This window comes from Neomonachus schauinslandi, chromosome 15 (assembly GCF_002201575.2).
Source record: "Neomonachus schauinslandi chromosome 15, ASM220157v2, whole genome shotgun sequence".
NCBI lineage: Eukaryota > Metazoa > Chordata > Mammalia > Carnivora > Phocidae > Neomonachus > Neomonachus schauinslandi.
In genome coordinates this window covers 48,228,827-48,252,807 of record NC_058417.1, presented here as the reverse complement: position 1 = coordinate 48,252,807, position 23,981 = coordinate 48,228,827, and the positions used below count along the sequence as shown (strand labels likewise).

General features: G+C 41.2%; 1 protein-coding gene across 3 annotated transcripts in view; it reads right to left on the bottom strand.

The window, feature by feature from the left end:
• Positions 1-772: 772 nt before the first annotated feature.
• Positions 773-23,981, bottom strand: part of GNA13 (G protein subunit alpha 13) — a 41,235-nt gene continuing 18,026 nt past the window's right edge. For 2 of the 3 annotated variants that reach the window (XM_021678522.2, XM_021678523.2), the window contains exons 3-4: positions 11,586-11,636; positions 773-6,376 (exon numbers count right to left, since the gene is read on the bottom strand). In XM_021678522.2, the coding sequence (XP_021534197.1) occupies positions 5,804-6,376; positions 11,586-11,636 (624 nt within the window). In that variant the 3' untranslated portion in view covers positions 773-5,803. The remainder of the gene's footprint in view (positions 6,377-11,585; positions 11,637-23,981) is intronic. The other variant, XM_044921588.1, reaches the window with a different exon arrangement.

The following is a 23,981-nucleotide window of genomic DNA, read 5'->3' as shown; positions in this document are numbered from 1 at the left end:
GATCCCAACAGAGGGGCCATCTACAAAATACCCAGCCAGTATTCCTTCTCAAACCTGCCACGGTCATCAAAAACAAGCAACATCTGAGAACCTGTAATAGCCAAGAGGAGACGAAGAAGACAGGACAATTCTACATAACCTAGTATCCCGGATGCATTCTGGAACAGAAAGGGACATGAGAGAAATGGGAATGAAGAGTGGGCTTTAGTTAATAATGAAGTCTCAGTATTGGTTCATTATGACAAATGTACCCGACTAAGGCAAGATGTAATAACTGGGGCAACTATTTAAAGGGTGTGGTGTATTGGGGAACTCAGGACCTTTGCAATTTTTTCTATAAATCACGATCTAAAATAAAGTTTATTGAAACAAGAAAAATGAGTGTTAATATGTGGGTTTGTTTTTAAAACACCATTTCGATCACAACGGACCTAACAGCATTACTCCCGCAGGTGGACAAACCACGACTCCAAACACCCTAGTGTGGTTTAAGCAATCTTAAGAGGAGGGGAGAGAAAAAGGAGTGGCTGCCCTTCCCCCATTCCCATGTCCAAACACATTAAGCGTCTGGGAGCTTCCTTGGATGAAGTCCACATCCCCATCTTCAGTAAGGACAAGTTTATAGATTAATAGGAAGGCAAAATACTGTTAGAGATCTGTTGAGAGATTTCAGGGCTTTAAATCACTATGCCTTTGCTTTTTCAAATTTAACTATCTGCTTTACACTTCACAATTATCAAACTGTTGGTTTAAATAACATCGTGGTATAGAATAGTTTATAAATGTTTATTAAATGTCAGTAATTCTTACAAAGCAAGTATTAATAGCAAGAGGCAAAATTTTTGCAAAATATGTACAAAAGTAAAAAGCCTTCATGACTAGCAACTCATGGTGTAATATCAAACCATTCTTTCCACTTTCAGACCTCCTTTAGAAATAATTTATTGCCAATCCTGAACTAAAGCACTGACAGAAAAAAAAAAATGTACAACAACATCAGATAACGTGCTTCTTAGTTCCTGGAAAGTTATAAAAAGATATAATACGTATAAAAAAAATCCTAAGCCACAAATACTTTTATACAAAGCTAATACAAATCACGTTTTGTTGGGTACAGTAGCTGTGAGGTTGTTACAAAATACACTTTTTGATAAGGTGTCTTGTGGTAAATGAGCTCTCAGGTAGAGTGGTACAGAAAAGCCATTTAATACATGTTGCCATTCTGCTTTCAAGTAAGAGGCAAAGAGAGAGTAAATGGTATAGTTTGTTGCATTGTTACATGTACTTTCCAAGAGTTAATCTTTACCCGCCCCCTCTTTGTTCCCCCTTGGTACCATCATATGGGAATAAATGAGGACAGATGCATCACTTATTATGGCAAGAAATACCATAAACAAGCTTTCTAAATACAAACCCAAATCAGATACCCAGTAAGTAGCATATTTCTACCACGACATCCACAGATTGAAAATGTATGCATAGTGGGTCCTACCATACTTTGACCTGGAAAATTTTTTTATCAACAGCAGATCTGGATAGGTCCCCAAACCTCCCATCAACCCAAAAAATACTGCCCCGTCATTCACTCTTTTTGTTCCCTAGGAGCTCTGGCATTTGAAATCAGATGGTTAGACCTGGATGCCACAAGAATGAACATATTCACTTACATGCTAACTATACATTCAAGTACAGATACAAGAATGCTAGTGCTACAAACACTGTACTTCAAATGCTGTTAATAATCACTCACCAGCCTAAGGCTAACATGGCCTTGATGGGACTTGAAAAAGCCATAAAGTCCAACCTGTTTAAAATGTTCGGGTGTCAACTTATACTTCAATATCTAGTATAAAGTTATTAAGCCCTAACCTCGTACCATAAGATAATGGCTATGTATCATACCATTTGCCTTACCTGGAATGTGGAGACTCATACACACCCGCTCTCGTACAATCCCCACCCCCGCCTGCCTCGGTTCCTCATGCTTTGCTAGGCTGAAAGGCCAGCCTGCATCCCATCAATAAGAGAAAATCAGTCCTTACAGGCAAGCGGCACACCCCGTGCATAAGCGACGGATGGAACCGAACGTGCAGAAACGATGGGAAAGCGACATAAAGTAACCCAGAAGGAGAAGTCACACTTCCTACTGAAAAAGACACGTGCAGACTTTCTGTGCCTGATTCCTTCAATTAAACTAAAAGCAATAAAAAGGTAACAGAGTGACTTTCTCTAGATTTATTGGGGAGTTTGTTACAAATGTTTGAGCTTTACAGGCATGATTTCATGGATTCAAATAAGAAATTAAGAGTTAACACTGATTTTTTAGCCTTCTTATTACACAGACAGAAATAACATTGCTACAAATTGCAATGGAGAGAGACTTGTTTCAAATGGCTTGGTTTGGGGTTTTGTCTAAATGGATCATTACATAATGAAAGCACCAATTTGAGGCTTTCTCGAATGGTGATCTGAATTTCAGAACGTAACAGAACATGACTTGGTAACTTCATTCTTCACATAAATAAGGCATAACCGGATACGTGTACTAAGGCAGAAAATACATTTTTATCAAAAGCATAAATACAAGTACTTGGGTACACACTGGAAGTTCAGATTTACTCATTCTCTCCTACAAAAAAATGACAGGGCGCATGATTTCTGTTGCATCTAAATCAATACTTCTAATCATTTCTGGTATTGACATACACTTACTTCCTTCTACTTTAAACCAACCACTGCCACCGGCCGAAAAAGGATTTCCCTAAACCACCTCAACTTAAGAGATTAACCAGAGGATCTTCACCGGGTAAGATGCGTTGGTGCAACTTCAAAGAAAACAAAACACGCAATGGGTGAGCTTTGTCATCCTCCTCACCTTCTCCAGCGGCGGCCGCTCTCCAGCTACCAAGTGCCCGCGCCAGACAGTAACACTGAAGTGAAGATGGCCACGTCATACGGCGTTTGGCAGAAAGCAACGATTCGGGTTATTAAAAAAACAGTATTTAAGTGGCAGAGGTAGGCCTTACATGATGTGGAGCCTCAGAAAACACTTGGCAAAACCTTTTCCCTACGAAAATCAAGGCCCAAATTTGTGGTGTTCTTTGTTTTATAAGGCAACTCTGTATATTATATATTTCTTCAAGGCCAATGAGGCCACTTTTGTGACATTTCTTAAGAATTCAATGAGAAGACATTTGGATTCAGGAATACAATGTACTAGAGAATTAGGCACATTTTGTTCCAAATCATAATCATTAAGACTTAAAAAAGCAAACAGACCAAAGAACTTTAAACCACTTTTTTAGAGATGAGGGGAAACTGGCACAGTGAAAGCAATGAGCACCTTTTTAATTTGGTTCACTAAATTTCATCTCCTTCTTCATATACTGGTATTTCAAAAGGATCTAGTTTTCATAATACAGGTATTAAGACTCCTTCAAATGGTTTTAAAGTACAGTCTATAAAAAATGTGAGCTAAAGTCTTCAGACTGAGACTCACACTTCCACTGTCTCAACAAGTCGGCCGTTAAGTAGAAGTACTCTGCTGCCTCAAAATATAGTCTAGATTTTATTTTAAAACAACACTGAGACATCTGAGACATCACAAACATCAGGAAAGAAAATCACAAATACCCAAAATAATACCGTGTCTATTTGGTGTTTTAACATCTCTTGGTGGTAGTCAAAACGGGATAACTTGGTGATTGCTGCTTTGTCAGGCAGTATTTATGGTTTCTATCACAGATCTTAAATATAACTTAAATAAGATTAAGTTTCCCCTTTGTACAGGGAACTTACTTTAGCCTTCACTGGAGTTCAATGGTTTGGGCCATTCAATTAAACTATTTGCACAATTCACGTGTAGACAGACTCTCCAGCAAAAAGTTTGAATGTTACTGTGCGCCTATTCAGATATCCACTAGCACTGAAGTTATTCTAATTCTGTGAATTTAAACACTATATTCTTTTTGGCAAGAAGCACTGGATGTAGAACTATTCAAACATGCATGAGCTATATACTATGAAGACTTGCATTATGATGCTGGGCTACGTGTCTGTAGCTCGAGGATGACCAAGGCATGGACACACTGGAAGTTACTATGGATAAAATGATGGTGGAACTTCAAATGCAAGAAAAGTCAGGAATGGTTAAGAACAATCCCTGGTTAGCATCTTGAAAAGCCCTACTCTCACACTAGACAGCAAACAGACCAAGAGCCACGGTCTTGGAAAGGCTGCGTGATCCGTAATGTTGACCAATCTTTCAAGGACTTTCTAGCCAACAGAATACCTGAGAACACAGCTCTACAGTAAAGTGACAGATATCACAGTCTTAATCACAATTTTCAGGAAAAGGAGAAAAGCTGTCCGATTTTCCCAACTGTCACCAGCCTTGGGCATTTGCTTCTCCAGTCCCGGTCTCACACCACACCCAACCCAGAAGGCAGTATCCTCGGTACTGCAAACCAGCCCCTCTGAGGAGGTCACTATTACCATACTTGTCTTCAAGGGTACGCTCTCGTCTCATCTAAGTGGTGAGGAGAGGTCAAATGTAATCATCTTTCGGTGTGAGCTAAAAAAAATTACTACTTATTCTTAGAAGTATCCTCAAGACATTCAAAATGTACCTCAATAAAGCCAGAATTTCATAAGCAATAATGATATAAACATGTACATGTATCTTTTGGGGACACACCAAGAACAAACAGGAATCTCAAATAATGCCTTCCTGGGTCGTTTGACAGGAAAACACTGCTCTTGGCAAGCTCCAACTAAACAAAAGCTCCCAGAAATGCCACAGCTGGAGTTGATGGGAACAGACAGGGGAACAAAAGAAAGATGTCTGTGATGTACAACAGTGCTTCTCCGCAGCCAGGACCCGAGTCCCCCGAGGCAGGGCACGCAAGTGTGAGCGTAAAGCACGTCACAGCCTGGAAAGGGTATGTTTACTCAGAAAGCTCTGTTATCAAGTGACCTGCGATCTTTACAGTTGCTGCTATGGCCAGAATGTTTCACATATGGCACATTTATTACATGAGACTTAAATATGAAAGGGCCCATTATATTCCACTGATTATTTTGCATCCAACACTCTTGTAGGGCCTTGGCTTGTCTCTTGCCCCCGTCCCCCTGCCCCGTACCATTTGTCAACCTCCATTGGCGTCAGACCAGGAATCCTTATGTAAACTGTAAAACACTAAGAACATTACCTTCAGAAACCACAGAAATTTTAAAACTAAACAACTGGCTCTATGTAAGCAATTAAAAAAACACGAAGGCTAAATCTGTGTCAAGCTACAGAATGCCAGTCCTTAGATCAAACTTTTTCCCAATAGCCCTTTCAAACAAGGTCACCATAAAGCTAGGACAAGTGTCGCCGCCATGCACAAGGCAGATAAAAGGGATCTTGCTTGTTGTAGAACTGAATATCCTTAACCTCATACCAATAAAGACTCGAGGACACCTTCCATACTTGGCACTACAGAATTCAGTTTGAGAAGTGGGAGAAGCTGAAGCCTGAACTCTACCTAGTCAGAGGCTTGGCAGGAAACTACAACCCCCTCAAAGGGAAGCCACAGTGAAACAGATCAAAGGCTGAACGTCAACAGGTAACGGCGATGTGTTATTCAGCAGCTTTCGGCCACAAACCAAAGTCGGCAGGAGGAGGACTAAGATTTCCAAGAAGTTAAACTTAGAATCAAGATTTTTCTAATTCCTGTCGTAAACTGCTATTTTAAAAAACAAAACAAACAGAAAACAATCAAAAGGACAAAAGGTATTAAAATGGCCAGTCTTTTGTACATCACTGTAGCATGAGCTGCTTGAGGTTGTCGTGAAGAATGGTATCCTTCACGTCGCGGAAAACGAGGCGGATGTTCTCCGTGTTGATGGCAGTGGTGAAGTGGTGGTACAAAGGCTTCTGCTGCTGGTCCCGGCGTTTGTTCCGGAAACATTCCACCAGGAATTTTTGGACGTCTCTTAAGCAGTGGGGATCCCCTTCAAATTCTAAGAAATAGTCTTTGATGCTCACAATTTGCACTTTCTCCTCAAGCAAATCTGTCTTGTTCAAGAAGAGAATAATGGAGACATTGCTGAAAACCCGGTTATTGACGATTGTTTCAAAAATGTTCAGAGATTCTGTAAGGCGATTGGTCAGTCGGTCTTCCATGAGCACCTGGTCAAACTCACTTGACGAAACAAGGAAAAGTATTGACGTCACGCTGTCGAAGCATTCAAACCATCGTTTTCTCTCTGATCTCTGACCACCCACATCAACCATTTTGAAAGGAACATTTTTAATTTCAAAGTCGTACTCATGAATGCCTTTGGTGGGTCTCCTGGCAAGCAGAATATCTTGTTGTGATGGAATGTAATCCTGGAAAAGAAAAAAAACTGCTTTACACTTGGTAACCCAGAAGTAAGTAAAGTTGCTAATGAACTAGCTGGTTGAGTGAATGGATATGCAAACAAACTTATCTTTTAATATATTTTTTTAAAAAGATTTTATTTATTTATTTGAGAGAGAGCGTGCCAGCATGAGCAAGGGGAAGGGGAGAGGGACAAGCAGACCCCCCGCTGAGCAGAGAGCCCGGAAGAAGCAGACACAGACGTGAACAGGGCTTGATCCCAGGAACCGGAGATCAGAGACCATGACCTGAGCAGAGGTCAGACGCTTAACCGACGGTGCCACCCAAGCATCCCACAAACTTATCTTTTTGATGACTCCTCCTGGCTGCATTAAAGCATCAGTACTATTATTCTCATTACAAAACGCCAAGACAGATTAAAATGTTAGGGTAGGAAGACTGGCTCAACAGGCTATGTTTTTCACTCCTGCAGTATGTGCAGATTGAAGTCTTCCCTACCAGGTGTCCCGTCATCCTGCCCACCGCCATGTATCTACCTTTACTGTCACTCCTCACGGACCCACCCTCCGCTCCGGCCAGAGACCCTACTCCTCACTCGACCACCTGCTCCCTGCCTCGCTGTGAAAAGCAAGGAGGGCTGAAATGCCGATTCCTGAGGGTCAGCTCCCAGTGCAAGGTTCTGCCTACCTCTCTCTAGCTCATTCTAAACGCTCCTTTCCTGTGCCCCACCTTCGCGACTAGGAACTCGCCCAAGGGTCCCTCCACATCATCGCCGCGGCCGTACCACCTGCGTGGGCAATGCTGCTTGGACTCCAGCCAATGCAATGACTTTACTTCGGGGCGCCTCCCAGGTCTGCTTGCGGCGTCCAGCCCAAGCAGCCGTGCTCCCGCCTTCTCACCTCTGACACAAGTAGTCACTCTGTCAGCGCCTCGGCCCGTGAAGTGAAGGTGACCACAGCGGGCTGACCTGCTGCAGAGGGAGAGCTTATGCGAAGGCCCCCTCTCTGGGAACGGGACCAGTCAGCTCCGAGACCCCGGACAGACAGAAGCTGCTCGTCTCACGAGTCACTGGCTACCCCGGACAGCGGACTTCCGGATGCAGTATAACTGGTTCTTTCTTCTCAGGCTAGTGCTTTTCCAGAATGTTTTGACTTAGCTCTTTGGCAATACTGAACATGAGAACTTCTTAATGCTCATCGTCAAGGTCAAAATATATTTTTTTTAAATCAAGGCAAGATTTTAAAAACAACGCTGATGGTTATAATGCTGTATTTCATGCTTTTCCAAATAGCGTGATATAATTTTGAAATTTCACTATAACGTGATTATTTATCTCCTCAAAATGGTGCAATGGAGTTAATAAAAAAAAAAAAAAAAAGTAGGCAGTTCTCAGTTACCTGAAATCCACAACCACTTATTAAATAACGCTAGGGGCTTCACAAAACACGTTGGTGTTTCCAGGCTTCCTTTTAGCCTTTGTTCACATACTTAACTACTTGACCTATCATCAGCACATCCACACAATTTTTAGCCTGCCCCTACTTTCTTGCTTACCATTTCATCATGAACTGTTACACGTGCTGATATAGTTGTATTTCACTTCAAAGAAGCATAAATATGCCAAATGAATGAACGTATTGTAATTTACATAAACATTCCCCGACTAGTGTTCACGAAGGTTGTTTCCAATTTTTTACTTTAAAAAAAATTCTGCAATTAAAATTCTCACACACATACTCTCCCCCCGCCCCCCTTTTTGGACTACTTCCTGAGACGAAATAACCAGGACTAAGATCGTGAGGTAAGAGATTATGAACCTTTTGACAACCCTGGACACTTAGAGCCCAAGTGCCTTCCAGAAATGCCACGCACACATGTACTAGCTGCCGCAGAAAGAAGCCAGCCCTGAGTTGTTGTTTTTTAATTTTCTAATTCCATAAAAATTACAAGTTCCAACTGCCTCACTTAGAGGCTCACAGTCTGGTTAGGAAGCTGAAGGCTAATTCCTATGAAGCCCCCAATCCAGGACAATGTAATCAAGTGCTAACTGGTCTGGCGGAACAACAGTGATTCGAGAACTGTGAAGTCCAGAGCCAGCGCTTCACAGACTAGCTGTGTGACCCTGGCCAAGTCACTTAATCCTGCTGTGTCTCCCCTTCCTCATCTGTGAGATACAGACAATAACATTCACAAGGGCGACATGAGGGCCAAATGAGTTCAACGGGGGAAGTGCTCGGGAACCGGGCTGGGCATAGTGCGCCCACGCGGTCTAGCTGTGAGGCCGACTCTCCCGCCGGCCGCTCCCCGCTCACCCCGCTCCTACATCATAACCTCAGAACCTACGGGGAGCTTCCTCACTGCATCCAATCCGAACTTTGCTGACTGGCTTTCATGACCCGCTTTACTCCTCGTTTTCTGGAACCGGCAGACTCTGCTCTACGCTGCCCAGCTTGCCACAGAGCCTAGCGTCAAGACCTGCCCAAAGCTGCACATCTTGGTACCATTACATGACCATTCACTTGCACAATTGTGCAACTACAATGAACAATGCGTCCAGACCCAAGCAACTGCCTTCTAGAAATCTGTTTATGTAAGTTAGAGCCAAGAACGTCACAGGTCCTCTGTCAGATGGATGTGCCTCCTGACATTAAACACATCCAGCTGTCCCCCATCTCGGTGGGCCGCATCTCCTCTTTACATGTATCTAACTCCATCTCCCCCTTCAGACAGTTCAGATTTCTTTATTCTCCTGGGCTAGCTCCAACTTCCCCGGCCAGAACATTTCTCTCCATTCTATGGACTAATACTGTCTTCACGATGAGTATCATTTAATTGTCCTCTGCTTGTTTTATGTATGTTATAATTTCGTCTCTTGACTAGAATGAGTTCCTTAAAAACAGGGTTCAAAGAACAAAACATCTAACGAGCCTTTACTACTACATGCAAGGCACTATTCTGAATACCTTACTGAGTGCTACGGACTGAACTATGTCCCCCCAAAATCCATATGCTGGAGCCCTAACCCCAAAGTGACTGTATTTTGGGTCAGGGCTTTTTTATAGGACATAATAACTAAGGTGAAATGAGGGCACAGGGTAGGGTCCTAATCAGACAACCCTGGTGGTCTCCTAAGAAGGTACGAGAGGTCTGTCTCTCCATGCGTATGCGCTGAGCAAGAGCCGTGGGAAGAAGCCCCAGAGAGAAGGCCACAGTCTGCAAGCCAGGAGGAAAGTCCTCCCCAGAAAATGACCACGCTAGCACCTTCATCTGAGACTTCTAGCCACCGGAACCGTGAGAAGTAAATGTCTACTATTGAAGCCACCCAGTCTGTGGTGTTTTGTCACGGCAGCCTGAGCAGACTAAGACATGGGGTTTATTTCATGTAATCATCCCATAACCCTATGAGCTCTCCTACTATGCCCATGATGTGAAGAAATTAAGGTGCAGAGATGCCCGTGGTCACACAGAGCCAGTCTGTGAGGGAACGGGGCTCGGGACCCAGGTGGTCTGGCTGCAGAGCGCATGTCGTTCACCCCTGTGCTGTTCCACATGGGGCTGGGCACACAGCAGGGCTTCAGTGGTCCCGGGACTTCAGTCAGAGACGGAGAAGCAAATGCAATCCCGGGACTTGTCTGACATGCACAGAAGGAACGGCCCACCTGCGGCACAGCCAGATTTATTCTTCCCTCCTTTACACCCACCTACTGATCACAGCACTCTTCATTCTATTCCAGATGTGGCCTCAGAACTGTTCTCAACCTAAGACTCTAAGCAGCTAGTACAGATTGCCTAGAGTTGGCCTGGAGTCATTCATTCAAGAGTCATTCATTCCCTCTTTGCTGAGCGCCTACTGTATGCCAGGCATTGTCACTAGGCCTCAAGAACTCAATTCTTCACAGTCAAGAGATGAGGTCCTTGCTCTGATGTCAACAGGGAGGTAAAAGACGAGTAAACGTATAAATAAATAAGCCAACTGCAGAAAGAGCAGCGATCTTTGAAAAAAAGCAAGGGCTGATGCTGAACACAAGAGGAGGGTCCTACTTTGTATGGTATGCTCAAGGAAAGCTTATCTGAAAAGGCAAATTGAGAAGAGCAGGTCAAGGCAGCCCTGTTTGGAGGGGAAAACATGAAATAACTCTTACTAGGGCTCTCTCCATTTGGCCTATATGTAACTTTTTTTTTTTAAGGCTCACAGTCTAACCAGATGGAAAAGAGACAATGAAATAAAGTCTTAATACAAAGTTTCACTGATGTGGACTGAGTGAGTAAAAACCCATTAATATGGAGATCCCAACTTCTGGAACACAGGTGTCTAGGAAAGAGGCAAGCGAAAAAACACACTGGCTTAAGGACTTAGAGATAAGCACAATTTAGCAAAATCCAAAATAAGAGAATGTAAAAATTATCTTGCAAAAAGAAGGTACATTTTCACATGTCCTGGATATATCAGTACGCCACTTTCCTACTTGCAATGGGTTTTTCATTTTGTGCTTTCTTTCGGTTTTATTTTTAAAGTGACTTTCAAAGAACCCGTATGATTATATTAACATGTATTACAGAAATCTGCTTTAAGAGGAGGCATATAATGTTTCGGTAAGTCCAGAAGGTAACACATGACTCTAGGGCAGTGACATTCAAACATTTTCTGAGCACAGCAAGCCTTCTTCCAGTCTTTGGCCTGCGCCCACCCCGCGGAACACAGAGCAGTTGCCGTGCCTGCAGGAGGCCCAGGCAGCCTGAGCCAGCCACAGCGCTGGCCGAGAGGAAAACCGTCCACTCTCCTTCCAAGGGTGACTCCTTCTCCTACTTCGTGGAGTCTCTTCAGCAGGCCTTTTCTGAACTGAAAAATACCATTTGCTAAAAGGTTTTGAAATCAATCAACCCACTGTGTTCTGTTTCTGCTGACCAAAAAAAAACAACCCCCCCCACCACAGAAGACCCTGAAGTAAAATAGATAATGTGCAATCTGATTTTCAAACATAAACTTCTTTCTCTGAACAGTTTCACGTTCATGAACTAGTGGGCAGGGCGCTCCTCAGGGAAATGGCAGAGATCTGGATGACAGAGGGAGAAAAAATGAAGCAGCAAGAGTCGGAATACTGCCACTCGGAAAAAGGAAGAAGCAAACAGCTATTTCAATACATAATTTTTCTAAACCTCCCCACTAATATCCTGACTACTGCTTTCAAATGGCGATAAACATAAACAACAACTTACCGCTTCTCCAAGTTTATCCAAGTTATCCAGGAAATATTTTACAGATTCACCCTAAAATAAGAAGAAAATAAATAGTTATTAGAGCTTAGAAATTAAGATTGTTACAACAGTTTACATTAAACTGTCTGGTTGTACACTTAATCTAAACACAGTTTGCTTAGTCACAAATTTCAGACCGGACAACCGACCCCACTAAGAACGTACACAGTGTCTGCTGCTGCCCCTTGCTACAGGCTGGGTAATTCCACCAGTGCCTTCCAGAGGCGGTGCCCCAGTGACCGTCTGTGTGGACAGGATTACATGGACGCTTAGTGACAAAACGATCCAGGTATCCAAAGGGAAGATGTAATTAAAAGGTGAAAATTGCTTTTGAGATAAACATACAATTTAAGGGGGCTTCTTTTTGTCTACATTTCTCTACCTTAAGTGTATACCAATGGTGGTTATCATTAGTGACAAGAGCAAACCAGAGATGAGGTGAGGACACTGTAAAATCAGTAACAGGCACTTGCCTGGACAGACACGCCTTGCTCCAGAAGATTCTGGATAACGCAAGCTTCATGTCTCCCTTAGGTCTTTTCCTGAGTGACCAGCCTACTCTCTTTGAGCCCAGATTTCTATTAAACCTCCAGTCAGTTTCGAATATCTAGAATATACTCCTAAGAGGAAATACTTAAACAGAGGATGGACAGAGAAGAGGGGAGCCATTTGGGGCAAGAAGGGCTCTGTCTCTGTCTTTCTCCCAGGATTGCTGTCCCTGTGTTTTCTGTTCCTGCTGGATTTCTATTACCATAGCACAGTGCCCACCGCCCCCCGCCCGACCCGTGGCTGCTTCCATAATTTCCTGAAGGCAGTGCTTCTTTAATGTGTAGGAGAAATCACCTGAAGATCTTGGTTGACTACAGGTTCTGATCTGAGGCTGGGGGGCTGGGGGGAGGGGACGCAACCGACCAGTACTTTCTGCAGTTCAGGTGACTTCCGGGACCACACTGGGTCACAGACCTTACAGAAGTTTCTCAATTTATTTTGGTCTCAGAATCCCTTCACACATCTTAAGATTCTTGAGGATCCCAAACAGACCTTGTTTATGTGGGTTATAGCTATTAATATTTACCATATTAGAAAGTAAAACTAAGAAATTTAAAAAATAGAAAATCTGGCCTTTCACAAAAATGTAGTTGCAAAGGGAGCATTTTAATAAAATATTTTCTGACAACTACAGATATTTTTGCTACTATACCAAAACTTGACAAGTGGTAGTTTTAAAAAAGTTAGCTCGCTGGTTTACCCTGTACTTAGAATGGATCTTTTACCCGACCACTGTTTTGTAACACCATGCCCCGGTCACAGGAACATGGTGGGTGACTGAGTAATGCAGAGCTTCCAAGTGCTGACACGTTTCATTACACCATAGTAAGAAAATCGTAGTCATGAGTGTCTCTTTCACCTCTCACGGAAGTCTTAAGTATTGGGAAGCTGACAAGCTCACAGTGGTGGGCCAAAACAAGTTTTGCTAAAATTTTGATTTTCACTTCAAAGCTCAAGCTTTACCAATGGCAACAAATACTCTCCCGTATTTTCCTTGAAGTGATAGGCTAACTTCACTTTTTTTTGTAAAAAATGTCTGTCCAATGCCCAAGTCTGAGTATGTTGGTTGGTTTCTCGAGTAAAAACGGTGTTCCATGATTCAGCTCACAATCCGACCAGTTGCAAAAGCGCTTTTCATCCTGAGTCCGTACGCTGCAGGGGTGTTTCCATGTGCCTCCCAGCCCATCACACAGAACAGGAAAGCCACGTGGACTCAAGGGTCGGGATTTAAAACAATTTTTAATGCTTAATTAGGGATAATCTTAAGTGACAGTGGGGGCTGTATGAGAAATGACAACCACAAGTGCACGACAGTGAGGACACAACAACCTTGCGGGGGGGGGGGGGGGAAATGCCGGGCCCCGGGCTAGGGGGGGGGGGGGCAATGCCTGGACCTGTGCTAGGTGCTGGCTGTTCACAGCCACTGCTGTTCTCTCTGTGCCCTCGGGGCCACTGTGAACACAGGGAAGACGCGAAGAACAGCTTAGTACCATTATGAAGAGTGCTGACTTGAAGACTCCATAGGGTGTCTGGGAGCCCCCCGAGATCTGTGGGACACACTTTGAGCACGGCTGCCTTCAGGTGTCTTCATGGAGAAGTACACAGGTGTACTGAGGTGCCTGAGGGGAGTGCCTGGCTGATTTCCTCATGATTGTAAGCAGTGATAGATGGTTCTGCTTTTTTCTGGACGTTATAGAGTATTTACAGCACCTAAAGATGATTTTTACAAGATGGGAAAAAACCTTCAAGGAATTCATTTTGGATTAATGAAGAGATTATCTGGGCAAACTTGTATGGATATTTTTTGCATTACAGCATGAATTTTGCTGAAAAAATTAATGTTTTTGTGTTTTGACCGAGATCTACAGGCCAAAGGGAATCTGGGCTTAATCGATAAACCCCAATTATTTACTTATAGAACTGTTGTACAACCCAAAAGTATTTAAAAAGTAAAATTTGAACAAATAATGATTCCGTTATACTGAAGTAGAGTCTCTTGGACAAATATGATAAGAGATAGTCACTCTGTTTATGTATAAGTCTGACTCACAAAACTGTTTTCCTTTCAGTAACGTGTATATTAAATACTTAACGTAACGTCAGATACCTTAAATGAAATTTAGCAAATTTCTAAAAAAGATGTTTTTTGACTGGTAGTGTTGTATATTGCATTTATTGGCTTTTTCCTTGATTTTTAGATTTAATATAAATTCACTGTGGAAACTGATAACTAGTAAAAGGAACAAAGGAGGAAAGAGGCAATAGCCATCACCTCCACCACTCAGGGAGGATCACAGTTAACATTTGAGGACATCTTCCTCCAATCCCTTTTTGTATATTTAACACTGTTGAAATAATACAGACAAGTCTGTGTCCTGATTTTTCCAATTAAATAACTGTTAAGTAAATTTAATGGTCAAAATAATTCCTAGTATTTATTATGTAATAAGTTAAATAAAACTGCTGATCTAATGTTGAATATTTGAATTTTTTAGTAAACATTTTTAATATTTTAAAAATAAAGTTATGATAAACAGCTTTGAGTACAGCTGTATGTGCTCTTAAATTATGCCCTGACTGATCTCAGAAGAATTAGTAAGGCAAAGAGGTTAAACATTTTTAAGATGCTTACTACTTACTGCCACAAAGGTTCTACTGACTCTCTCCTACCCAACAGTGTGAAATGATGATGAAAATAATTGAAGCCGAGAGCAGAGATGTGTTTTGTAGATGTGTCTGTAATAAACTGAGGTGCAAACTCTGATTGGCTCCACATTGTGATCCCCGATGCTTCTCATTTCAGACACCCCAGAGCAAGGGGGCTCTGTGCAGCACAGAAAATGAAAGGTTCCATATCCAAATTGACAATAAAAGTTCAACTACACAAAAACCTATTTCAATTAGTACTGCTGTTTATCTTAATTCATGGCCAAATAAATGAAAGTTAAAGTCACCTTAACATGAGCACACTGTCTAAAGCAGCAAGCTCCCCCTTTCCACTTTCAAAAAGTACATGTTTATAACCAACCCATTATTTCTGAGGGTACAGAGAGGCTGGTATACTCATTCTAGTGACCTTGTAAGTTCAAACTTTTTAGAAAGTTGTGAGTAGTGTGGGTGAAAACTTTTAATGAACTTTTACCCATTTTAAGGAATTTATTCAACATAAACAAAACGTTACAAACAAAAAGATATTTTACTCAGCACTACCTATGATTGCAAGATTTGGAAGTCCATTTTTCCATTTATCATTAGGGGAATGATTTAATAAATTTTGGTATACTAATATAACATTATACGTCATCGAATAATAATTATTTTGATATAACTGCCACATATGAAATATTTACACCATTAGATGCTAAATTAAAGTAGTAGATCACAAAGTGAAGGTCACAAAGAAATTACAACCCCTCATCTACAAGTTTTTTGGTAAGCTTGGCTGCAACACTTAACCCGCAGCAAAACTTGACCTGAATTGAGGTTAGGTTCTTTACAGCCTTTATTTCTCCCACTTAGTAAAACTATTCAAACGTTGTGCTGCAAAACAATGGATTTTACATAATAAACAGTACATGCACTGTATTATCTTTCTGAAATCCAAAAAATTCGTAATTCCATCAACAAATCTGGACTCAAGGATTTGTAAGAATGGGTCTGTATTATGTATGCTTTAACTATTCTATTTAAATATGGAAAAGGTAACTTTGTAGCTCAAGGAGCGATTAAATTCTCTTTTCAAAAAAAGAAAGAAGGAAAAGAAAATTGTTCCTATTTGTTCTTCTCTTGGTACTATAAATATTAAAAAAGCGGAAGTTCTTTTCCCTGATGTGTCCTGATTTAAGTGCATTCCCTAAGAGTGGATCTGAGATCTTTTAGGTTCAAATTACTACAGGCCTCTCTGTTTACTGGGAATTCATAATCTCACCCAAATCAAATAATAATAATTAGAGAAATATGCATGTGCTCCGTTGTTAAATTTCAACTTCTACTGAAGGAAGTTTCATCAGTGTAACTTACACAGTCCTTTGTGCACTTGAGACTGTACAAAATATTTGTAATTCACTTTCACACATTTGAACATGTGGGTTATCTCTAGTATTTAAAGTCCCCACCACCAACTGATTATAATGTGACTACGCTTTGCCTTCTCCACTACCACTCAGTGATTATCTATTCAAGGAGTGTAAATAACATATTATTCCTATGAAAAATACATCATGGTGAAAATAACTCCCCAAACATAAAAAAACGATGTTAATTCACCATTTTAGACCATAGGTGATACTACTGATCCTTCCGTTACGTAGAAAACCGAGAGTGGGACACAAGAATGGCTTTAGTACCTTTTAATGTGCATGGCTGTAAACTAAAGCCTCCTTCTGTTGAGAGGTCAGGCCCCCCCCCAGATTAAGCTACTGTGAAACAAGCAATTTTAAACCCATGCACAGACATGAGCACGTGCGCACTTGTGCGCGCGCGGACACACACGAGCACGTGCAAACACGTGTGTGCTATAAAAAGATGAATACTATCATAGGAGAAATTTCCCACAGTAGCATTAGAGGGTGTTACTGGGAAACAAAAAAATAAAAGAGAGAGAGAGAGAGAGAGAGAGAAAACCTGTCTTTTTACAATCTCAAAAAAATCCCAAATTAAAAAATATAAAACGTGTGTTGTTTGCAATCTAATCATGAAGGACATGGAAAATGAATACTGGAGTCTCTGTTCTCAGTAAGCCCAAGAGCTTCTGAAGGTCACCTTCTGTTCGTGCTTTATTGGTTCTAGGCAAATTTTATACCTAGTTCAGCACCCAGCACCTGGTGGCCTCCTCTCTCTCCTCCCCAAAAGTGGTGAATGAAGTATGAATTACCGGGGGGGAAATTTCCCTCAAATATTTTTTCCTAACAGTTTCAGAAATGATCAAAAAGTCTTCTAGTTGTCTACTATTAACGTTAAGGAAAATATGTGAATTTCAGTCCTTTTCTAACACTAATCTGGCAAGTTTCTAAACTTCTCCAGGCCTCAGTTTAACCGTCAATAAAATGAGGAAGTTTCGTGGTTTCATGGATAATTACTGAAGTTCTGCTCTACGCAACAATTTCAGTTTGTACAATTGATTTAAATTTAAGTTCTCCTTTCCCTATCTCTCTGCGTCTATTACTCTTAAGTCCACTTTTGTTGTGACTCATTATTCAATTTATGTTGTTGCTTGGTCTCCTGGCTGATACAGAAGTAAATAATTCCACATATCAGGCAAGAAATATCATGAGTCTAACACTCACTTTTTGCTGGTTATGACTGGAGTTGAGACTCTATTAGAACCTTCCTCAGGCTGTCTTATGTTACTAAAGGGAAATTTTCATAAAACTGCAAAGAAAAGCAGTAAGTCACACTTACGACTTTTAAAATGTGAGATGTTTCATGTCATCCCTTAGTCCTTTTTTCCTCTGTTCGCAACACTGACAGAACTGTCTAGGCATGGCATAGCAGCTAGTGGGCCTGGGTTCTAGACACAAGATAGTACCACTCAGCTTAAGTTACCTCAAGAACAAAATGATAAGAGAGGTCATTAAGCTCCAGTGTCCCGGTGAATTAAAAAATCCTATTCTTTCTACAAACCGCATTTTGTTAAGTTGTGTCTAAACCCCGAATGGCCTCAATGCTATCCACCCCCCATCCACAAGAATGATGTGTTACAAAGATTCTTTCTTTGCTTGGGATAAAAGAAGTCAGAGGCCCTGAGTCTAAAGGTAACAGAGAAGCTGAGAACACAAATGAGAACGTAATTTTTATTAAACAAATGTGCAGTCATAGTATGGAAAGCTTGGCAGTTTATTTGCCCAGTTACTGAACAAGTGACAGATGTATTCAGTATTCTCTTCTGCAAAGCTAAAATATATAAAAGACAGCATTTAGAATCTACAACTTTAAAAGGATGTGGAATTTAAGCTGGACTTAAATACGATTTTTAAAAAGCAAGGCATGCATATTCTAGATAAGGGAGCTTGGCAATGTGTAACAGGAACTTTCAAAAAATGATCCTCATTGCAGGACTCTAGGAAAAACCTATGCAAGTACAGCAGTGGTAGAGTGCTCTTATGGCGGAAGGAAAGGCTGGTTGAGAGCTACTCGAGTATTCCTCTTACGTAACTATATTCCAGAGCAGGGATCCTCCAACTATGACCAGCAGGCCAAATCCAGCCCACTGCTTGTTTCTGTGTGGTCCATTTCTAAATGGTTGGGGGAAAAAAAAAATCAAAAGCATACTTCATGACATCTGAAAATGACATGAAATTCAAATTTCAGTGTCCATAAATAAGCCTGTATCGGCTCAGGACCTCGCTCATTTGCCTACGCACTGGCCAGGATGCTCCACACCGCAGTGGCCACAAGCGGTCACGACACAGGCTGCATGTGCAGCTCTCCTCACCTTGCACGGCATGCTGCCCTGACGCAATTACAGCCTGAAAATGTCTCACATGTTGCCGGGGGGGGCCATAGCATGACTTTTTTTTTTCTTACTAGTGCATATCCATCAGAACAAAAAGCAAAAGAGGACTTTAAATGTCCCACTTTTGAGGCATAATGGAATGTGGGTAATTCTGATACACCAAATTTGATGGAAAAGCACTGTGTTTATTATGCAGTGACACCGTGGCTATGCTAAGAGAATACAATGTACGTCCATATTACCAGACTAAACACTCCTCAAAATAATCCCAACTCACAGGAAAGCGACAGGAAAAAAAAAAAAAAAAAAAATCACAAAATTTAAAAGGGGAATAGTTCATCACAGCAGGATTGCTTTGCAAAAGTAAAAGATGGAAATAGAACTAAAGTCAGTTTCCAAGTGGTTCATGTTTGCTGGCCAAGCAAGGACTACCATTTACTGCTGAGTGGTTGTTTACTCCAGGAATCAACGCCAAGTCTGAAGAGACTGAAGAATTAGCCTGTCCGAACAGTCTGTGTGGGAGAACTACAGATGAGACTACTTTCTTTCTTTTTTTTTTTTTTAAAGATTTTATTTATTTATTCATGAGAGAGAGAGAGAGGCAGAGCGAGAAGCAGGCTCCCAGGAGCAGGGAGCCCAATGCGGGGCTCGATCCCAGGACCCTGAGATCATGACCTGAGCCGAAGGCAGACGCTTAACCATCTGCGCCACCCAGGCGCCCGAGACTACTTTCAAAGAAGCTGAGAAAACTCTAAAGCAATATAACCTAAACTGTAATATACCAGGGTATGTTACAACTGACGGTAGTAAAAGTACGTGCACAGCAGAAAAAAGATAAATTTAGAAAGACTAAAAATGATTGCGCATTGCATGATTCGGTACTTTGTGGGAAGCAGATGGGTCTATCATGTGTTTTTGAACCAGACAAGTGTCAATAATAAATTTAATTCACTTCCCATGGACTTATCTGTCATCAGTTCCATGAATTTCTGTAAAAAATAGAAGCTGAATATGCTGATTTGTCCTATTATACAGTTCAAGAGCTTAGCAGAGGTAAATTTTTACTGAGATTTTTGGAACTAATGGATGAAACTGAATTTTTCCAAATAATGACTTTCAATCACTAATGCAGACCATGAATGGCTTTGAAAATTAACTTTAGGGAAGACCTGATTATATATCTTAAGGAATTCAGCCCCACATTAAAAAGCAAAACAGTTTTTGCAAAACTTATACTGTGGTAATTCATTTCAACAACTGGCATTATTTTAATCATAAGCGATGTCAAACTGTTTTATATAATTTCTTTGCTGTCAAAAGTTAAAACAAGAAGTGAGACCTCCATCCTCACACAAATTTGCAGCACGTATTTTTCCAAAATCAAACTATAGTTCCTGCAGCATCTTTCAGACCCCAATGTAAGTACAAAGGATATTTTCGTATTTTAAAATCCACTTAATTACAATGAGGAGCTTTCCACCTAACCACCAACTGGAAATGGATAATTTGCAATGTAAATGACATGCCAAGAGGCAAACATCGAGAAGAATCTAACAGAATTCTATAAATGCCTTCCAAGCAATAACTATGCTCAATTAAAATCATATGCTCAGGGGCGCCTGGGTGGCTCAGTCAGTTTAGTGTCTGCCTTCAGCTCAGGTCATGATCCCAGTGTCCTGGGATCCAGCCCAGGGTGGGGCTCCCTGCTCAGCGGGGAGTCTGCTTCTCCCTCTGCCCCTCCCCCACAGCTTGTGCTCTCAACTTGCTCTCTCTCAAATAAATGAAATCTTTAAAAAAAATTTTAAAAACATCATATGTTCATTTGGCAGTACCTATCTGTATGAAAAGACATTTTTTTCAAGGATGAAATGTATAAAATCTCACTACAGATCAGCATAAACGAACATTTGCAACTTATTTTGATGATAGGGAACATTAAAATTTGAACCCCAATTAAGCAAAGTGTTATTCATCTCCAAAAGAATCCCACTCTTCTCATTAGTAAGCCTATATACTACAAAATACTGTATACAATTTTTATTTTTCTATTTTGAATTTCATCCATAAAAAACTTGTGGAAATTTGTGTTTCCTCTTTGTATATAAATACCTACATAATGCCCTTGATTTTGTCTGCTGGCATGCAAAGTCTAAAATATCATACTCCTACTACCGGCCCTTTTCAGAAACAGTGTTTTTTGACTCCAGTTCTAGACCCACGATGGTCTTACACCTGGCACTGCGTTAGCACTTCTAACGGACTTGTTAAAGATACTGAATCCCTGGGCGCCGGAGGGGGATTGTGGGGTGGGTGGTTCAGTTGGTTAAGCGTCTGACTCTTGATTTCAGCTCAGGTCTTGATCTTGGGGTCGGGGGATCGAGCCCCGAGCCCCGTGTCTTTCTCTAAATAAATCTTCTTAAAAAACTGCAGATTCCCAGGTCCACCACAAATCTACCAAAACAAAAACATAAGCTCTAAAAGAAGGGACTCTAATGTAGTCAGTCCAGCGTCAGTTCAGATCTGGACACCCATTTTACTCAAAACTGGATTCTACATCAACATTTTCATGACTTTTGGTATTGATTACACCAAATCTGTTGTGTTTTTTAAGCCTTGCAAAAATGCCAAGAATATTAAGAAACTAGATTAGAGGACGTGAGGGCGATCTGGCTGTGACATCTGTCACCCCACTGATGGCCACGGTTGATTCAGCTGATCTGGCCGGCTAGGCAGGGGTCCCCTTCCTCCCTCACCACTCCATGTGTGTCCCTCCCGAAGCTGCAAGCTCCAGGAGGACGACCTTCCCCGATAGAGGAGAACTGTTCTTTGGTCAAGGGTGTACGAGTAGCTAGCTGCACTCCCCTGCTAGAACCTCCAAAAACAGGCTCTCAAGAAACTAGATTAGAAACTTACTTTGTGGGCGCCTGGGTGGCTCAGTCGTTAAGCGTCTGCCTTCGGCTCAGGTCATGATCCCAGGGTCCTGGGATCGAGTCCCACATCGGGCTCCCTGCTCAGCAGGAAGCCTGCTTCGCCCTCTCCCACTCCCCCTGCTTGTGTTCCTGCTCTCGCTATGTCTCTCTCTGTCAAATAAATAAATAAATAATCTTAAAAAAAAAAAAAAAAAGAAACTTACTTTGCTTTCTTATTGTAAAAGTAGGTTTCAAGTATCACTTTTGTTCAACTATGTCTTACAAGTAGAACATTAGACCTTCCTTTGACAGATCTAAATTGTGACATAAACAGTGGACTTAAGCGTACAAGTAGAGCTTTCCCTTTCTCTTTTTACATCTGATTTGGCACTCAGATGTACCTTACTACCATTCTAGCTGCCTTCCTTCCCACATCCCTAGAGCCTATTTTCATAGGTCCGCCAGAGTCTGCAGCCTTCGGAGCTAACTCCCTGAGATTTTTATGGTCAAAAATTGATGAACCTGGTAATCCAAGTATTACAATGTTAAAATGCTATAAAAGCACAAATGAGAAAAATGAGTAGAACCACTACTTATATTTTAGTATAAGATCCTAAAGAACTTGGAACCTCAATTAAACCTACAAAACTAATTTGCTCCTACAACAGACATTTAAACTTTGCATGATAAGATAAAGCAAATCAAGGTGCTTAATAAGGAAGAAGCACTCTCTTATCTTTTTACCTGTTAAACAGGTACATTGTGGGATGAAAAGGTCAAATAAAATTCAATCATACGGTGCGCCTCGGTGGCTCAGATGGTTAAGCGTCTGCCTTCGGCTCCGGTCATGTTCCCAGGGTCCTAGGATCGAGCCCCACATCAGGCTCCTGGCTCAGCAGGGAGCCTGCTTCTCCATCTCCCTCTGCCTCTCCCCCTACTCATGCTCTCTCTCTCTCTCTGTATCTCAAATGAATAACTAAAATCTTTAGAAAAAATAAAACAAAATTCAATCACATGCAAAAAAAATTTAATCACATGTGAAGTATAAGAAATGTATCAGATTTTAGTTTACTACTAAATAAACGGCCATTGTTTAATCCTGTAAAATGTCTAGAATTTAACTACAGGCTAATTAAGTGTGCCTATAAGTGGCAGAAAACACCCTGAAAAAAGAAGTCAATTAGAAAAAAATAAGTGAATTAAGAAGTATCCCATTTTTACGTGTGGAGGCCCTTTTAGTTAGTTATGAGACCAGCATTACCTAAAACAGTTTTATTTTTTTAAAAGATTTATTTATTTGAGAGAGAGAGTGCGAGAGAGGGGGAACGCAGAGGAGAGGGACAAGCAAGACTCCCGGCTTAGTGGGGAGCCCGACGCAGGGTCGATCATGACCTGAGCCAAAATCAACAGAGGCTCAACCGACTAAGCCACCCCTAGTTTTCTGTTTAAAAATAAACATGATAGCACAAGAAACAGTAGAGAAAATCTATACTACCAAGGTAATTAAGCAGTGAGAAATCTTCTTCTGAAATCTAAGTATACATGTGATTCTGAAAATAAGAACTCAAAGTTAATATCCAGTTTCTCTTTATACAGAGAACCAACCACTACTCAAATGCTATAAACAGCAAAACATTTCCTGAAGAAGTACTAGTAAACTACAAAATAGATGTCTGTGTTCTAAAATGGCTAAGTCCAATGGTTTAAAGCTTTTTACACACTTTCCATGCATGTTAAGTCTTTCATTTGCAAGTTTGGAATACTTCAAAGAGGAAAAAGGATCAAGAGATAAGAGAAAAAACTAGAAATCTGTTTACTCCTCAAACTGATTACACCTGTGAGTTGTCCTGCCTCGATTGCCACAGTAAGGTTTTGGTGTGCCTGTAATGTGCAATTAATTTTCATCAGTCTTATAATCCCCCAAACTAAGCCAGATCAAAGTTTCCTGAATATTCATTAGGTAGGCTTCTTTAAGCATATGTTTGGAAAAATCTATTCGAAAGGACACATCCACTCGCCTTTAAAAGTGACCTTTATGTTTTTTTATTTTATTTTAAATTTTTTTAAAAAGATTTTATTTATTTGACAGAGAGGCACAGCGAGAGAGGGAACACAAGCAGGGGGAGTGGGAGAGGGCGAAGCAGGCTTTCCATGGAGCAGGAAGCCTGATGCGGGGCTCGATCCCAGGACCCCGGGATCATGACCTGAGCCGAAGGCAGACGCTTAATAACTGAGCCACCCAGGTGCCCCTATTTTTTAATTTTTTAAAAAAGATTTTATTTGAGAGAGAGTACATGTGCATGCGCATGGGGTGGGGTAGGGGGGCTTCATCCCAGAACCCTGAGATCAAGACCTGAACCAAAGGCAGACACTTAACCAACTGAGCCACCCAGGCAACTCGACATATATGTTTTTTTAAATCAATAATTTATATTTGTATATACT